The 16,108-nt window shown below is 43.1% G+C and overlaps 1 protein-coding gene across 1 annotated transcript; it reads left to right on the top strand.

The window, feature by feature from the left end:
- Window positions 1-8,187: 8,187 nt before the first annotated feature.
- On the top strand, window positions 8,188-10,279 carry prmt6 (protein arginine methyltransferase 6). The gene has a single exon (XM_034171578.1). It carries the CDS (start codon window positions 8,240-8,242, stop codon window positions 9,296-9,298), a length of 1,059 nt encoding a protein of 352 aa, XP_034027469.1. The 5' UTR covers window positions 8,188-8,239; the 3' UTR covers window positions 9,299-10,279.
- Window positions 10,280-16,108: the final 5,829 nt, after the last annotated feature.

Raw genomic sequence — 16,108 nt, 5'->3', positions numbered from 1 at the left:
CACAAACCAGTCTAAATCTGTGATAGTGAGCACTTCTCCTTTGCTGAGATAATCCATCCGACCTCACAGGTGTGCCATATCAAGATGCTGATTAGACACCATGATTAGTGCACAGGTGTGCCTTAGACTGTCCACGATAAAAGGCCACTCTGAAAGGTGCAGTTTTATCACACAGCACAATGCCACAGATGTCGCAAGATTTGAGGGAGCGTGCAATTGGCATGCTGACAGCAGGAATGTTAACCAGAGCTGTTGCTCGTGTATTGAATGTTCATTTCTCTACCATAAGCCGTCTCCAAAGGCGTTTCAGAGAATTTGGCAGTACATCCAACCAGCCTCACAACCGCAGACCACGTGTAACCACACCAGCCCAGGACCTCCACATCCAGCATGTTCACCTCCAAGATCGTCTGACACCAGCCACTCGGACAGCTGCTGAAACAATCAGTTTGCATAACCAAAGAATTTCTGCACAAACTGTCAGAAACCGTCTCAGGGAAGCTCATCTGCATGCTCGTCGTCCTCATCGGGGTCTCGACCTGACTCCAGTTCGTCGTTGTAACCAACTTGAGTGGGCAAATGCTCGTGGCACGTTGGAGAGGTGTTCTCTTCACAGATGAATCCCGGTTCACACTGTTCAGGGCAGATGGCAGACAGCGTGTGTGGCGTCGTGTGGGTGAGCGGTTTTCTGATGTCAGTGTTGTGGATCATGTGGCCCATGGTGGCAGTGGGGTTATGGTATGGGCAGGCGTCTGTTATGGACGAAGAACACAGGTGCATTTTATTGATGGAATTTTGAATGCACAGAGATACCGTGACGAGATCCTGAGGCCCATTGTTGTGCCATACATCCAAGAACATCACCTCATGTTGCAGCAGGATAATGCACGGCCCCATGTTGCAAGGATCTGTACACAATTCTTGGAAGCTGAAAATGTCCCAGTTCTTCCATGGCCAGCATAATCACCGGACATGTCACCCATTGAGCATGTTTGGGATGCTCTGGACCGGCGTATACGACAGCGTGTACCAGTTCCTGCCAATATCCAGCAACTTCGCAACATTCCACAGGCCACAATTGACAACCTGATCAACTCTATGCGAAGGAGATGTGTTGCACTGCATGAGGCAAATGGTGGTCACACCAGATACTGACTGGTATCCCCCCCAATAAAACAAAACTGCACCTTTCAGAGTGGCCTTTTATTGTGGGCAGTCTAAGGCACACCTGTGCACTAATCATGGTGTCTAATCAGCATCTTCATATGGCACACCTGTGAGGTGGGATGGATTATCTCAGCAAAGGAGAAGTGCTCACTATCACAGATTTAGACTGGTTTGTGAACAATATTTGAGGGAAATGGTGATATTGTGTATGTGGAAAAAGTTTTAGATCTTTGAGTTCATCTCATACAAAATGGGAGCAAAACCAAAAGTGTTGCGTTTATATTTTTGTTGAGTGTACGTATATTGGAGATGGATTAACCAAAAAAGGTGAGTTATTTACATATCAGTTATCACTTTGGCAATAGAATTTCAATGTAGTTCACACCTGTAGTACTTGTTGACTCCATGCTATGCACAAACCTTCCTACACCAGGTTTACACTGATTTTGTGGGAGAATTATGCTGTGGTTGTGGCACTACATGAGAGCTCACTTTGGTACTTGTGTGTACAATGTGTTCCCTGTCACACACCCCAGTGACACCAACACAAGGACCTAGATCTTCAAGATGATGAGCTAGAATGAAAGGATTGTGACTGCAAAGGATTGCAAAACTGAGTGAGGAGATATCAAAGTGTGGTGTGTGTATATACTATATAGCTAGATGTGAGTGTTCATTTTTTTTTTTTTTTGGGGGGGGGGGGGGGGGGGGGTGCAAAATTATTTTCTGTCATAGAGCCTAAATTTTGTAGTGGCACTACTGCTTGGAGGCAAACATTTTCTGAGTAATTTAAAGCACCCGGATACAAACATGAATAAACAGTGCTGGTGTACTGCAGAATTTATGATAATTGATGCCCAATCTCTCATTGAACCTTTATTCTCAAAACACTACTAATAAAGTTTGGGCAGCTGAACTTGAGTTGTGAATTAGCTGTGGAGGATGTGGAAGATGTCTCAGCACCCATGTGAACTAATTCCTCAACAAAACCAATTCACCTAATTCACTTAAAACCTGTTAATGGCTTTATAAAACTCATCTTGTGCTGATGTATGATATGCAAATAAACTCATGGTGTCATCTCGCAACTTTTTTTAGTAGACTGCATGTGTCTATTCACCTGCTGATGTGAGAATTCACCTTATGCTGCAAACTGGTCCCAAACATATAAATTATACAATTTTATTGCTTTTTAAGACAAAATATTTGCACAGATAAGCAACGTTTGCCTTCTTTAATTAAACTGAACAAACCATTGTTTGCACGTCAAGTGTGGGTCCTATGTACAAGTAAACATATTTGGAATAACACCAGAATTAAATCCAACTGCTCAACTGCTCAAAATAGAAGCTGATGTTGACAGGATGTGATTCTGCTGGGTGAATTTACAGCTCTATCAGGGTGAATATAGCACATCATGTGCAGGTAGAAGGTTCTGCAGCTCTTCCTCTGCTGTGTAAAAGTAAGCAGGTGTTTGAGGTGTGTTTATTACTGCATGCAGAGCTGATAAAGTTACAGATGCACACACAGACATATTCAAACTGAGAAGGCATGGAGCCTCATTATTTACAGCTTACTGTTACAGTGGGTCATATAGGCGGCTCAAGGGCTCTGATGATTTATAGGGCTACAGCACCCACTCCTCCAATCCACCAAGAAAATCGCTCCACAGTAACACCACCAGAAAACTGATATTTGCAATTCAAAATCTTGTTTTCAATCTGAGCTTCGCTCCACCATCATTCTCTGACTGATCTGTCCTATAGAACCCATGAAATATTGTTCTAGCCTTGTTCTCAATTTTAAAGATATGCATCCGAGAACTAGCATGTCTTGCTCACTATTGCCTACAAATGTGATATAGCCAAGGGTTTGATTGTGCAACATGACAGACTTGTACCATGTGTGATGTGTGCAAAAACAACCATTGCACACTCTTAAGGGCCTTTCACACCAATCAAGTTCAAGGTGTTAAACATGTCAGGTATCGCTCTAAAACCCATTATTTTCAATGAGAAGTGTAGCATTTTGGACAGCGCAATGTGTCAAAACCCATGCTAGCACGTCACTCGGCTGGGAGCTCACATTGCCTCTTCTTGTAAGGCCGCCACAGTCAAAGTTCAACCCAATCCAAATTTCATCGCTGCGTGGTGTGGCGTAGCTTCAAGTGTCCAATAGAAACAAGGCATCAGGCAAACACGGAAGATGAGAGAGTGCAGAAATGTGTGACAGAGGAACATCAGAACAGCTAATTTATACACAACCCCACCCTTTGAAGGATGCAGCCCCTAAATTGAGACACAACCATAGTATACGAGGTCTGTAAAAGTTTCCAACCTTTATTTATTTTCAAAAACCTGATGGATTTGAATCACGTGTGCTTGCATGAGCCAACCTTGAACCTTCGTGCGCATGTGTGAATTTTTTCACGCCTGTCGATTGCGTCATTTGCTTGTAAGCAGCCTTTGTGTGAGGATGGGTGTAGTCTCTTGTCGTTTTTTCTTTGCAAGGAAATGGCAGAACGACTGGAGCAGCGCGACTGCATCAAATTTTGCCAGAAACTTGGCGACAGCCAGGTGGAAACCATTCGGATTATTCAGACGGCTTTCGGTGACGATGCTATGGGCATCACACAGATTAAGGAGCAGTACAACTGGTTTAAAGATGTCCGCACAACGGTGGAGAGCACACCGCTCTCCGGGCGACCATCAACATGCTGAAATGACCAGATCATTTCCAAAGTGAACGCGAACGGCACGAAGCTGATGGCGGAACAAAAGCATCACTGTGTTGAAGTCTCACAGGACATGTTGTGACATGCTCACCTCTTCCACCATTCGGAAGATTCAGATGGCTTTCGGTGGCTTTTCAGTCGTGTGACTATCCGAGAAATTGTGGACGGGGTGGGAGCGGCTGACCGATCAGATGTTATGACACCTCACTGAGCAGCTAACCGATCAGATGTTATGACTCTTCACTGAGTGGCTGACCGATCGGATGTTATGACCTCTCACGGAGCGGCTTACTGATCAGATGTTATGACACCTCAAGGAGTGGCTGACCAATCAGATGTTATGACACCTCACTGAGCAGCTAACAGATCAGATGTTATGACACCTCACTGAGCAGCTGACCGATTGGATGTTATGACCCCTCAGTGAGCAACTGACCGACCGGATGTTATGACACCTCACTGAGTGGCTGACTACTCAGATGTTATGACACCTCAAGGAGCGGCTGACTGATCGGATGTTATGACACTTCAAGGAGTGGCTGACTGATCGGATGTTATGACACTTAAAGGAGCGGCTGACTGATCGGATGTTATGACACTTAAAGGAGCGGTTGACTGATCGGATGTTATGACACTTCAAGGAGTGGCTGACTGATCGGATGTTATGACACCTCAAGGAGCGGTTGACTGATCGGATGTTATGACACTTAAAGGAGCGGTTGACTGATCGGATGTTATGACACTTCAAGGAGCGGTTGACTGATCGGATGTTATGACACTTAAAGGAGCGGCTGACTGATCGGATGTTATGACACTTAAAGGAGCGGCTGACTGATCGGATGTTATGACACTTCAAGGAGCGGCTGACCGATCAAAGCTGGATGCCAGTTAAACGATGTCTCCTGAAGTCAACTTAAGTTCAGAGAGAACATGTTTTCACTATTATTTGATTTCTTTGTGTGACTGACATCATTATTTAAGCATTCAAAAGGCTATTCCGACCTCCACACAACTCCAATCAATGGCAAGAAAGTTTCCTGACAGTTCTTGTTGAACAAAACCATGTCTCAGTAACCGGAGAGAGTTGTGATGTCATCACACATGCGCGTAGGTGCTGCTCGATCGCAACTTGAAATCCTCCATTGTCTATAGGAATTCAAGCTTCCTATTGGAACTGCACTAATGATACTGCATAAATTTCACATCCACCCAATGTAAAACTTACACATTTTCGTGCTTATTACAACCCCAATTCCAATGAAGTTGGGACGTTGTGTAAAATGTAAATAAAAACAGAATACAATGATTTGCAAATCATCTTCAACCTATATTCAATTGAATACGCCACAGGACAAGATATTTAATGTTCAAACTGATAAACTTTATTGTTTTTGTGCAAATATTTGCCCATTTTGAAATGGATGCCTGCAACACATTTCAAAAAAGTTGGGACAGTAGTATGTTTACCACTGTGTTACATCACCTTTCCTTCTGACAACACTCAATATGCATTTGGGAACAGAGGACACTAATTGTTGAAGCTTTGTAGGTGGAATTCTTTCCCATTCTTGCTTGATGTATGACTTCAGTTGTTCAACAGTCTGGGGTCTCCACACATTTTCAGTGGGCGACAGGTCTGGACTGCAGACAGGCCAGTCTAGTACCTGCACTCTTTTACTACGAAGCCACACTGTTGTAACATGTGCAGAATGTGGCTTGGCATTGTCTTGCTGAAATAAGCAGAGGTGTTCCTGAAAAAGACATTGCTTGGATGGCAGCATGTGTTGCTCCAAAACCGGTATGTACCTTTCAGCATTGATGGTGCCATGACAGATGTGTAAGTTGCCCATGTCATGGGCACTAACACACCCCCATACCATCACAGATACTGGCTTTTGAACTTTGCACTGGTAACAATCTGGATGGTCTTTTTCTTCTTTTGTCCGGAGGACACGAAGTCCATGATTTCCTAAAACAATTTGAAATGTGGACTCATCAGACCACAGCACACTTTTCCACTTTGCGTCTGTCCATTTCAAATGAGCTTGGGCCAAGAGAAGGCAGCGTCGTTTCTGGATGTTGCTGAGGTTTGGCTTTCAATTTGCATGGTAGAGTTTTAACTTGCACTTGTAGATGTAGCGATGAACTGTGTTAACTGACAATGTTTTTTTTAATTGTTCCTGAGCCCACACGGTAAGATCCTTCACACAATGATGTTGGTTTTTAATGCAGTGCTGCCTGAGGAATCAAAGGTCACTGGCATTCAATGCTGATTTTCGGCCTTGCCGCTTACGTGTAGAAGGTTCTCCAGATTCAGAGTCTTCTGGACTGTAGATGATGGAATCCCTAAATTACTTGCAATTGAACGTTGAGAAACATTGTTGTTAAACTGTTGGACTATTTTTTCATGCAGTTGTTCACAAAGTGGTGATCCTCACCCCATCTTTGCTTGTGAATGGCTGAGACTTTTGGGGATGCTCCTTTTATACCCAGTCATGATGCTCACAATTAGTGTCCTCAGTTCCAAAACACTTACTGAGTGTTGTTAGAAGGAAAGATGATGTAACACAGTGGTAAACATACCACTGTCCCAGCTTTTTGGAAATGTATTACAGGCATCCATTTTAAAATGAGCAAATATTTGCACAAAAACAATAAAGTGTATCAATTTGAACATTAAATATCTTGTCTTTGTGGTGTATTCAATATCGGTTGAAGAGGATTTGCAAATCATTGTATTCTGTTTTTATTTACATTTTACACACTGTCCCAACTCCACTGGAATAGGGGTGGTAAATGACAATGTTAATATCACATTTGTGGTGAAAATACAAGAATTCATTCATCCTCAGAGTTAAAAAAAAAAACACAGAACACTCAAAATGTTGTGGTCTTATTTAAATTTGAAAGTACCAGCATTCTTAGTTTGTCAATATCCAGTACTGCCACTCTGTCATTACAAATCTTATGTTTTGTTTCATGGACAGACTTAAAATATTTGAAAATCAGTTAATTGTTGGTCATGACCGAAGGGCTGAGGACTTACTTCTTCCTTATTGCTGCAGGACCGCCTGTACTTCTGCTTCACCTCTGGGATCAGAAATCACAATAGGACTTTACTATATACAACCTGAATGTACTGCCATTTGGACAGCACAGTGGGTTAGTGTTTAGCACTGTTGCCTCACAGCAAGATGATCAAGAGATTGCTTCCTGCCTGGTTCTTTCTGTGTGGAGTTTGGAAATGGGAGGAAGCCAGACAACTTTGAGGGAACCCACACAACAACATTCAAAGAGACTGCTGGTTTGGTGACTTGGAAACTTTAAACTGGCTATAGGTGTTGGCTTGTCTGCCTCCTCATCAACCCTTAATTGGACTAAGCAGGTATAGGAAATGAATGAATGTATTGCCATTGACTTTATTTCCCCTCACTGTCTCTCTTTCTCTCTCTGCGGTTATTGACTGTATTTTATATATTTTACATGTCAGAGGATATATTTTACATAAAACATATTTCCATTGCGATCCTCCTCCTGTCAGAAAAAAATCTCCCATATTTTGAAATATAATGTGGGTAGGTATGGATTTATTTTTGATCTCTATGATGCCTTTTTGTATTCTGATTGCGTTATCGATGATAATTTTTCAAGGATCACAAAGGAAAAGAGCAATCCGAGATTCCTGACGTCCGACAATCCGAATCCAGATCATCTCCAACATTCAGTAGAGTCTTCCATGCCCTGATATCTATCTGTGGTGCAAATTTGGTGAGAATCTGTGAAATACTTTTGACATAATCCTTAAAAGCCTATATAAAGAGAAATGTTGATCCATAATCTGGACCTGGATTTGGATCACCTCCAAAGTTTAATGGAGTCTTCCATGGCCTAATATCTATTTGTGGTGAAAATTTCGTCAAAATCCGTGCAGTAATTTTGACGTAATCCCGCTAATAGTCAGACAAATAAATAAATAATGCCATGATTTTATTACGTCCTTGGCGGACGTAATAACTGTTTCTGCTGTACTGTGCTATCCTTGACTCTTACTGTTTTTATGTATATTTACAGTTTACTGACAATTTTTTAAGTACTTCTTATTGGTTTAGGTACTTTTATAGGTTTTATTAAAATAGAGTTTGGAGAGAAAATCGGATGAACAATTTTCTCTTTGACATTGAATGCAACACTGCAACCAGCGAATCGCTGATTTGTGGGAACTGTAGTTCATTTGGCTCCCCGTCGTTCGTATCTGGAGCTGACAAAAACTACAACTTCCAGATTTGACGATGCGGAAGTTATTGCTCCAAAACACCGACAGGTTGCAGCGTAGCAAAGATGTCTCATGTCGCAAAGAGACGAAAATTAGATAAAACTCGTCAAGACAGACTTTATTTTGAGAGTTATTCCGATGTAACAATCCACGAGGAGATGATAGCGGATCATGTGCGCACCAACACGTACCGTACGGCTATCCTAAGGAACAGTGAGTGCATTCGGGGCAAAGTGGTGCTGGACGTGGGTGCCGGGACCGGAGTTTTAAGTGTGTTCTGTGTCCAGGCAGGAGCTAAGAAAGTGTACGCAGTGGAAGCATGTTCTATCGCTGAGCAAGCTGTTAAAATTATCAAAGCCAACAACATGGAGGAGAAGATCCAGGTAGTTCGTGGCACCGTGGAGACTGTGCAGCTGCCTGAGAAGGTTGACGTCATCGTGAGCGAGTGGATGGGCTACGCCCTCCTGCACGAGTCCATGCTCAATTCAGTGCTGTACGCGCGCGACACGTGGTTGAGGCAGCCGGGTGGACTGATCCTGCCATCGAAGGCTGAGCTGTACATCGCCCCGGTCAGCGACCCGGTGCTGCAGGACCGCCTGCACTTCTGGTTCACTGTCAAAGACCGCTACGGTGTGGACATGTCCTGTGTGTCTGACTTCGCCCAGAAGTGCCTGATGAACTCTGACATCACAGTGAACTCTGTGACCGTGGAGGATGTGCTGTCCCACCCATCCCGCTTTTCTGAGATCGACCTGTACTCTGTGAGTGCTGAGCAACTGCGCTCGGTGCACGGCCCGTTTCGGTGCTCTTCGTTCGGTTCAGCTGCCGTGAACGCCTTCTGCGTTTGGTTCACGGTGACGTTCTCCTGCCCGGACAAGCCGCAGCAGCTGGTGCTGTCCACGTCCCCGTTCAGACCTGAGACCCACTGGAAGCAGGCGCTGCTGTACCTGGACGCTCCGGTGGACGTGGTGCAGGACACGCCGGTCACTGGCGAGGTTCGAATGTACCCGTCAGAGGAAAGCGACAGACATGTCTGCATCCATGTGGACTACACCATAGGAGAGGACAAAAGACGGTCCAAAACATTTTCCATCCCTGACTGGAGTTCTGACAGCCAGCAGTGAATCACAGCTTGACTCAAATCCAGTCACAGCGGGAATTATTCATCACAAAACTGACTTATACCCGACAAAGAGCTTGGATTCTGACAGACCACCTTGTATCTCTGTTTTACATCAGGATACTGATGGTTTCATGTCAACATCTTCAGAGTCCTGCAGTGCTACAAATGCGCATGTCTGAAGGATCTGACTATAAGTGAAATTAAGACCTGAAAAGGCTTGTTTCAGGTTGCTGTGACACATGTCACAGAGGTCAGTGTTTGAGACAGGCTTACTGAACCAGTCTGAGCAACTCTCTGTTGGCAGAGGAGGTGTGGCCAGTAGCAGCACCTTCCTGTTTAAAGCAGCATACACAGAAACAGGCCATTTGTTAGTTTTACAGCTGCACTAATTCAGTTACTGTCTTATTTCTGGCTACAAAATTTGATTTCTGTTTAAGACCAGTGCGATCTGAGCTGAAAAGAGTCATAGCTTGACTCCTTATGCCATTTATCCAGGAAAAATGCAAATTTAGGCATGATCCAATTTGGGCATTATTATTAGTATTATTTTTTAACTTTGAGATTCAACTCATTTTACAAGCAGTATTATATAATGTTTTAACTACTGCAATCTTGTTGTCAATTGGTTTAAACCAGATGTGCTTTTAGTTGTTGGCTTTAAATGATTCTGGATTAATACCATCTGCACCCATCTCTTACAGTTGGTTTGCAAATATGCATTTGACAGTTTCCTTATTCGGATTCAGTATACAACATTTCTGATTATTTTACAACATTTCTAATTATTTTCTGACAATAATGTTTTTCATTTTAAGTGTAGTTTTAAATGCAGTTTTCACCAGATATTTTGTAGGCTATTGAATGCAATCTGGGCTATGCTGATACAGGTGCTTTAAAAAAATTACAACATGTATATTGTGTGGATTCAAGTCAGACTGCTTTGTTTGACACTGGATGGGCTAATAAATTGACTTGAACTTCATTTTTTGATTTTTATTTTTTCCATTTCATTAGAGAAACATAGGACCGTGTTACAAGCTTTAGTTAGCATGCTGCCTTATAGACTACACAGACTGACAGTGCCTCAGTAATAAAACTATTTTAAGAGTCTGACTAAATATGAAACCAGTAAAAATATTTTGTATTGTCAAGGTGAAAAGTGGTAGTGCATTTTACTTAATGTTGAGTTATAAATATTAAATAATTGGACTTTTTTTTTTTTTTTACTGGATTTTTAGTGCAATCTGGAGTACAGAGACATGGAAACAGCTGGTGATCTAAATTGGATGTATCGGTAATATTTCTTCTGTGACCAGACAATGAAAGTAACTGGTGATTATAATGAGGCACCAATGTATACAGGGGGAGGTATTTCATATGTGGGGACATTGTCAGTGTTATCTATTGGAGGAGCAGCAGGCAGCTCAGTTGAAGAGTTCTTAGGCTACCAGTATGTAAACCTGGGTTTGATTTCCAGTCATGCTACCTGTCGGCATTGTTCCTGTCCACCAGGCTGTAAATGGGGATTGATATTGGCTCAGAAAGTAGCCTGTGGTGGGTGGACTGGTGTCCCATCCAGGGGGAGTTGTAAATTACCATCCTCTTCACAATTTAGTATCTAGGGATTAGCACCAAAACCAATGACTTTCAGGGTGTGTAAAGGACTTAGTCGTGCTGTATGGTTTGATGGAAATTCCAGGGTGTATAGGGAGCTGGGAAAGTGACTCACCACCTGTGGATTACTGACCCTCGGAAGCTCAAATACTATGATGTCCACACAACCCAGTGGAAAGAATTTTACATGAATTTGTCTGCAGAAGAAAGTGTGAGGGAGGTGGTCAGGCAAGTGTAGATAGGAAATAGGGGTTCAGCACAGTGTTTCCACACAGAAACAGCCTAAATCAGAGAAAACATTTGATCTTGGCTTTTGCTACTTGTCATTCTCAGGACAAAGTTTGTTTATATATATATATATATATATATATAATGCTTGGGGCAACTGTTTGTTGTGATTTGGCGCTATATAAATAAAATTGATTTGATATATATATATATATATATAATTTGATGCTGTTACCATAAAGTGCTCAATCATTTCATGTGTCTGCTCTGTTATGTCTGACAGACACACATTAAGTATGGTATTCTTCATTTTATTGCATGGTGAATTCATTAATTTATTCAAAAAAGAAAGCAAGAACTTGGCATGATATACACACATATATATATATATATATATATATATATATATATATATATATATATATCAACATCAGAAAGGGGTAGCATGAGAAGATGGAGAAGTACCAACCAAGGCTGAAGGAGCAGCTGGAGCAGATGTGGAAGGTAAAGTCCGAAGTGGTCCCAGCAGTGGGGAAAAGGAGCAATAGGAGCTGTAACCAACAAATTGGAAGCGTATATATATATATATATATATATATATATATATATATATACAGTGCACTTGGAATCTTGGTATTTCACACATTTTATTTTGTTTATGCTATTTTAGATACAAAAAAATTGTCTTCCTTAAACTGAAAGCAAATCTCTACAACTTGATAGAAATTAATTTAAAATATAAAAGCCAAGATGATCGGTTGCATAAGTAATGGAATGCTTTGGTATAATGCGTGTAAATAATCAGTTTTATTTCCAGTTTTCTTCAAACAAGTTAGGGGATGAAGTGGTATAGAGGAGGATTTTCTTAAAAAGAAGACCTGAAAGTTAGCTACAATTTGCCAGAAGGTACATCTCAGATGCAAGCCGAGCTTTTGGTGTAAGAAAATCCTCAGTACTTCATGAAGTACTGAGGACTGATGTCATGAATAACATCATGAATACATTCAAAATGAACGTACTCGTATACCTGGGGATACAAAATGCCAATCACGCACTATGCACAATTTCTCCAATCACAGCCACAGAAGCCTATAACTTCTTCTGGGTTGTCTGGGTGTCTTGGTGGCTTTCCTCACTCTTCTTCTTGCACAGTCACTCAGTTTTTGAGAACCATCTACTCCATACCATAGAGTACCATACTGTTTGTATTTCTTCATAAATGATGTAAATAAAGTCCAAGGCATATTCAGTGACTTGGAAATGTTCATGTATCCATCTCCTGACTTGTCTGAAGAAAAGTGGCAATAAAACTGATTATTTACAGGTATTATACCAAAGCGTTCCATTACTTATGCAAACTATCATCTTGACTTTTATGTTTTTAATTTATTTATATCAAGTTGTAGAGATTTGCTTTCAGTTTGAGTTTAAGAAAGATATTTTTAGATTTTTTCATAGTTTTTTGTATTTGAAATGGCATAAACAAATTTAAATGTGTGAAATACCAAGTGTTCCAATACTTCTGGAGGTCATACATCACTGTGACAAAGTGGGATGATTTTTGATCCCACAATGTCTTTTGACCAACACATCAGAGAAATCACTATGGGGATACTTCTTGTTGACAAACATTGACGTCACATTCAAGCATGCATGTTGATGTGGTTGGTAAGTAGATACCACAAAAGAGAGAAAGCATGGCGTCTTTGAGTTCTGTAAGCAATTTGGGGGGTTCTTTTAAATGGGTTCTTAAAAAACTAATCGTGGCATCATTTTACATTTATTTACAGATGAATATTTGTGCATGGATCAGGTTGCTTGACGTTTAAATAGCCTAGTCACACTGTTCAGGTCCATGTACCTCAATAAATGTGTGCTGCACTTAAATGCAGGTGTAAAACTGTGACATCTGGGCTTTGATGGATTCATGTGTAATTTTGAACAGACAGATGAGCTCATCATCCCCTTGAACAGACCACATACATTTTCCAACAATGGATGTAAATATATGGTGTAAATAAATAAGTGCTCGGTGGAAAGTGGGGAATTTTATTGAATTGGATTGCAAAATAAAAATAGAAAATAATTCCTTGGATATTCTGAGCAGTAAAATAAGGAAATATAGGACAAATAAATGATTTAAATGTACTGGCAACTTACCCGACAGGAACTGGATACCACAAACACATGCTGATGGCACGCAGTTCTTGCATCGATTTGCAGTAATCCATGCACATCTTTTCGGTTCCCCATCAGGAATCGTCAGGAAACGTATCCCTGAATCCTTCAGGAAACAATTGGTGCAGTTAATGACGCACCAACTGTCTGGCATTATTGTGCAATCTTATGATGCCTATAAAAACTATTGTTGTGCAACGTTTTTTTTTTTGCCACCCACGCTAGTCAGCAAATGCACGTGACCAGATTCATGACGTCACAGGAAGTATCCTTATTCTTCCTCTCATGGCGAGCATAACGGTGGAGTATGAAACTACGCATAGTTTCCTTTGAATTCAAATTATTAGCAACAGAACAGGGGTCTGCCTCACTACATCTGACTTCTGGGTCTGTTAGTGAAGCACAGGGCTAGCTGTAGATGATCACTTTAGTCATCTCTTTGTGTCCCTATTGACTTACTGTTGGTGAATTAATACCTCAGGTGCACTTATTTCCGGTCGAGTGATTCTGCTCATTTTCTCCCTGTTCGAGGCTCTCACAACACGAATGACTGATCCTGGTCCTGCACCCCAAGGCACCGGACTGACATTGGGATTGCAGACCTGCTGCACCACTGACTGGAGGTCCTGCCCTGCAACCTACTGCTGGACATGGACGCATATGTATGAGAGACTCAAGATGGACTCTACTTTATTTTCAATTCAGGACTCTGTTTTTGTTGCTCTTCTGTTTGTAAAGAAACCCTTGTACAATCTGTAAAAACCTTGTAATTGTTAGACTGGCCAAAGCAGTGGGTCACCCCTCTGACTCTGATCTTCTTGAGGTTTCTTCCTCATATATATATATATATATATATATATATATATATATATATATATATATATATATATATATATATATATATATTATATATATATTGTTCTCCTGGGGGATTTCAACACCCACGTGGGCGGCGACAGTGAGACCTGGAGGGGGGTGATCGGGAAGCATGGCCTCCCCGATCTGAACCCGAGTGGTGTTCAGTTGTTGGACTTCTGTGCTAGTCACAGTTTGTCCATCACGAACACCATGTTCGAGCACAAGGGTGTCCATAAGTGCATGTGGCACCAGGACACCCTGAGCCGGAGGTTGATGATCGACTTTGTAGTCATATCATCTGACCTTTGGCCACGTGTCTCTGACACTCGGGTGAAGAGAGGGGCAGAGCTGTCGACCGATCACCACCTGGTGGTGAGTTGGATCCGCTGGGAGGGAAGGAAGCCAGTCAGACCTGGCAGGCCCAAACATATCAAACGTATCGTGAGGGTCTGCTGGGAACGACTGGCGGAACCCTCTGTCAGCGAGGTCTTCAACTCCCACCTCCGAGAGAGCTTCTCCCAGATCCCGGGGGAGGTTGGAGACATGGAGTCCGAGTGGACCATGTTCTCCACCTCCATTGTTGATGCGGCCGCTCGTAGCTGTGGTCACAAGGTCTCTGGTGCCTGTTACAGCGGCAATCCCCAAACCCGGTGGTGGATGCCGGAAGTAAGGGATGCCGTCAAGCTGAAGAAGGAGTCCTACTTATCTTTGTTGGTAGGTGGGACCCTGGAGGCAGCTGACGGGTACCAGCAGGCCAAGCGTGCCGCAGCCCGTGCGGTCGCAGAGGCAAAAACCCGGGTCTGGGAGGAGTTCGGGGAGGCATGGAGGAGGACTATCGGTCGGCCTCAAAGAGATTCTGGCAAACCGTCCAACGCCTCGGGAGGTGGAAGCAGCTCTCCACCAGCACTGTTTATGGTGCGGGTGGGGAGCTGTTGACCCTGACTGGGGATGTTGTCGGGCGGTGGAAGGAATACTTCGAGGATCTCCTCAATCCCATCGTCACGTCTTCCGAAGAGGAAGCAGAGACTGGGGACTCAGAGGCGGACTCATCCATTACCCAGGCCGAAGTCACCGAGGTGGTTAGAAAGCTCCTCGGTGGCAAGGCTCCTGGGGTGGATGACATCCGTCCTGAGTACCTAAAGTCTCTGGATGTTGTGGGACTGTCTTGGCTGACACACCTCTGCAACATCGCGTGGCGATTGGGGACAGTGCCTCTGGATTGACAGACCGGGGTGGTGGTCCCTCTGTTTAAGAAGGGGGACTGGAGGGTGTGTTCCAACTATAGGGGGTCACACTCCTCAGCCTCCCCGGTAAGGTCTATTCCAGAGGACTGGAGAGGAGAATTCAACCGATGGTCGAACCTCGGATTCAGGAGGAGCAGTGTGGTTTTCGTCCTGGTCACGGCACACTGGACCAGCTCTACACGCTCCATCGGGTGCTCAAGGGTTCACGGGAGTTTGCCCAACCAGTCCACATGTGTTTTGTGGATCTGGAGAAGGCGTTCGACCGTGTCCCTCAGGGCACCCTGTGAGGGGAGTAGAGGGCCCGGGGTCCTTTGCTAAGGGCTATCCGGTCCCTGTATGACCGCAGCAGGAGCTTGGTTCGCATTGCCGGTAGTAAGTCAAACCTGTTTCCAGTGCATGTTGGCCTCTGCCAGGGCTGCTCTTTGTCACCGATTCTGTTCATTATTTTTATGGACAGAATTTCTAGGCACAGCCAGGGTGTAGAGGGGGTCTGGTTTGGGAACCACAGACTCTCGTCTCTGCTGTTCAAATCATGGATCTAACAGGTTTGGTCGTACAGTGTGTGGTGTGCAGCCACACGGTAAGGACAGCAACACCACACACGAACAGATTTCACACACGAACATTTACAGTTCAGACAGGAAATCTCGCAAAATCTCTCGAGATTAAATGTGATTTCAGAGTAAACA

Source organism: Thalassophryne amazonica, chromosome 1 (genome assembly GCF_902500255.1).
Source record: "Thalassophryne amazonica chromosome 1, fThaAma1.1, whole genome shotgun sequence".
NCBI lineage: Eukaryota > Metazoa > Chordata > Actinopteri > Batrachoidiformes > Batrachoididae > Thalassophryne > Thalassophryne amazonica.
This window is presented reverse-complemented; position numbering and strand designations above follow the sequence as displayed.

Bases quoted from the DNA above. Each gene is read 5' to 3' on its own strand.
- prmt6 (XM_034171578.1), top strand. From the start codon at position 8,240: ATGTCTCATGTCGCAAAGAGACGAAAATTAGATAAAACTCGTCAAGAC.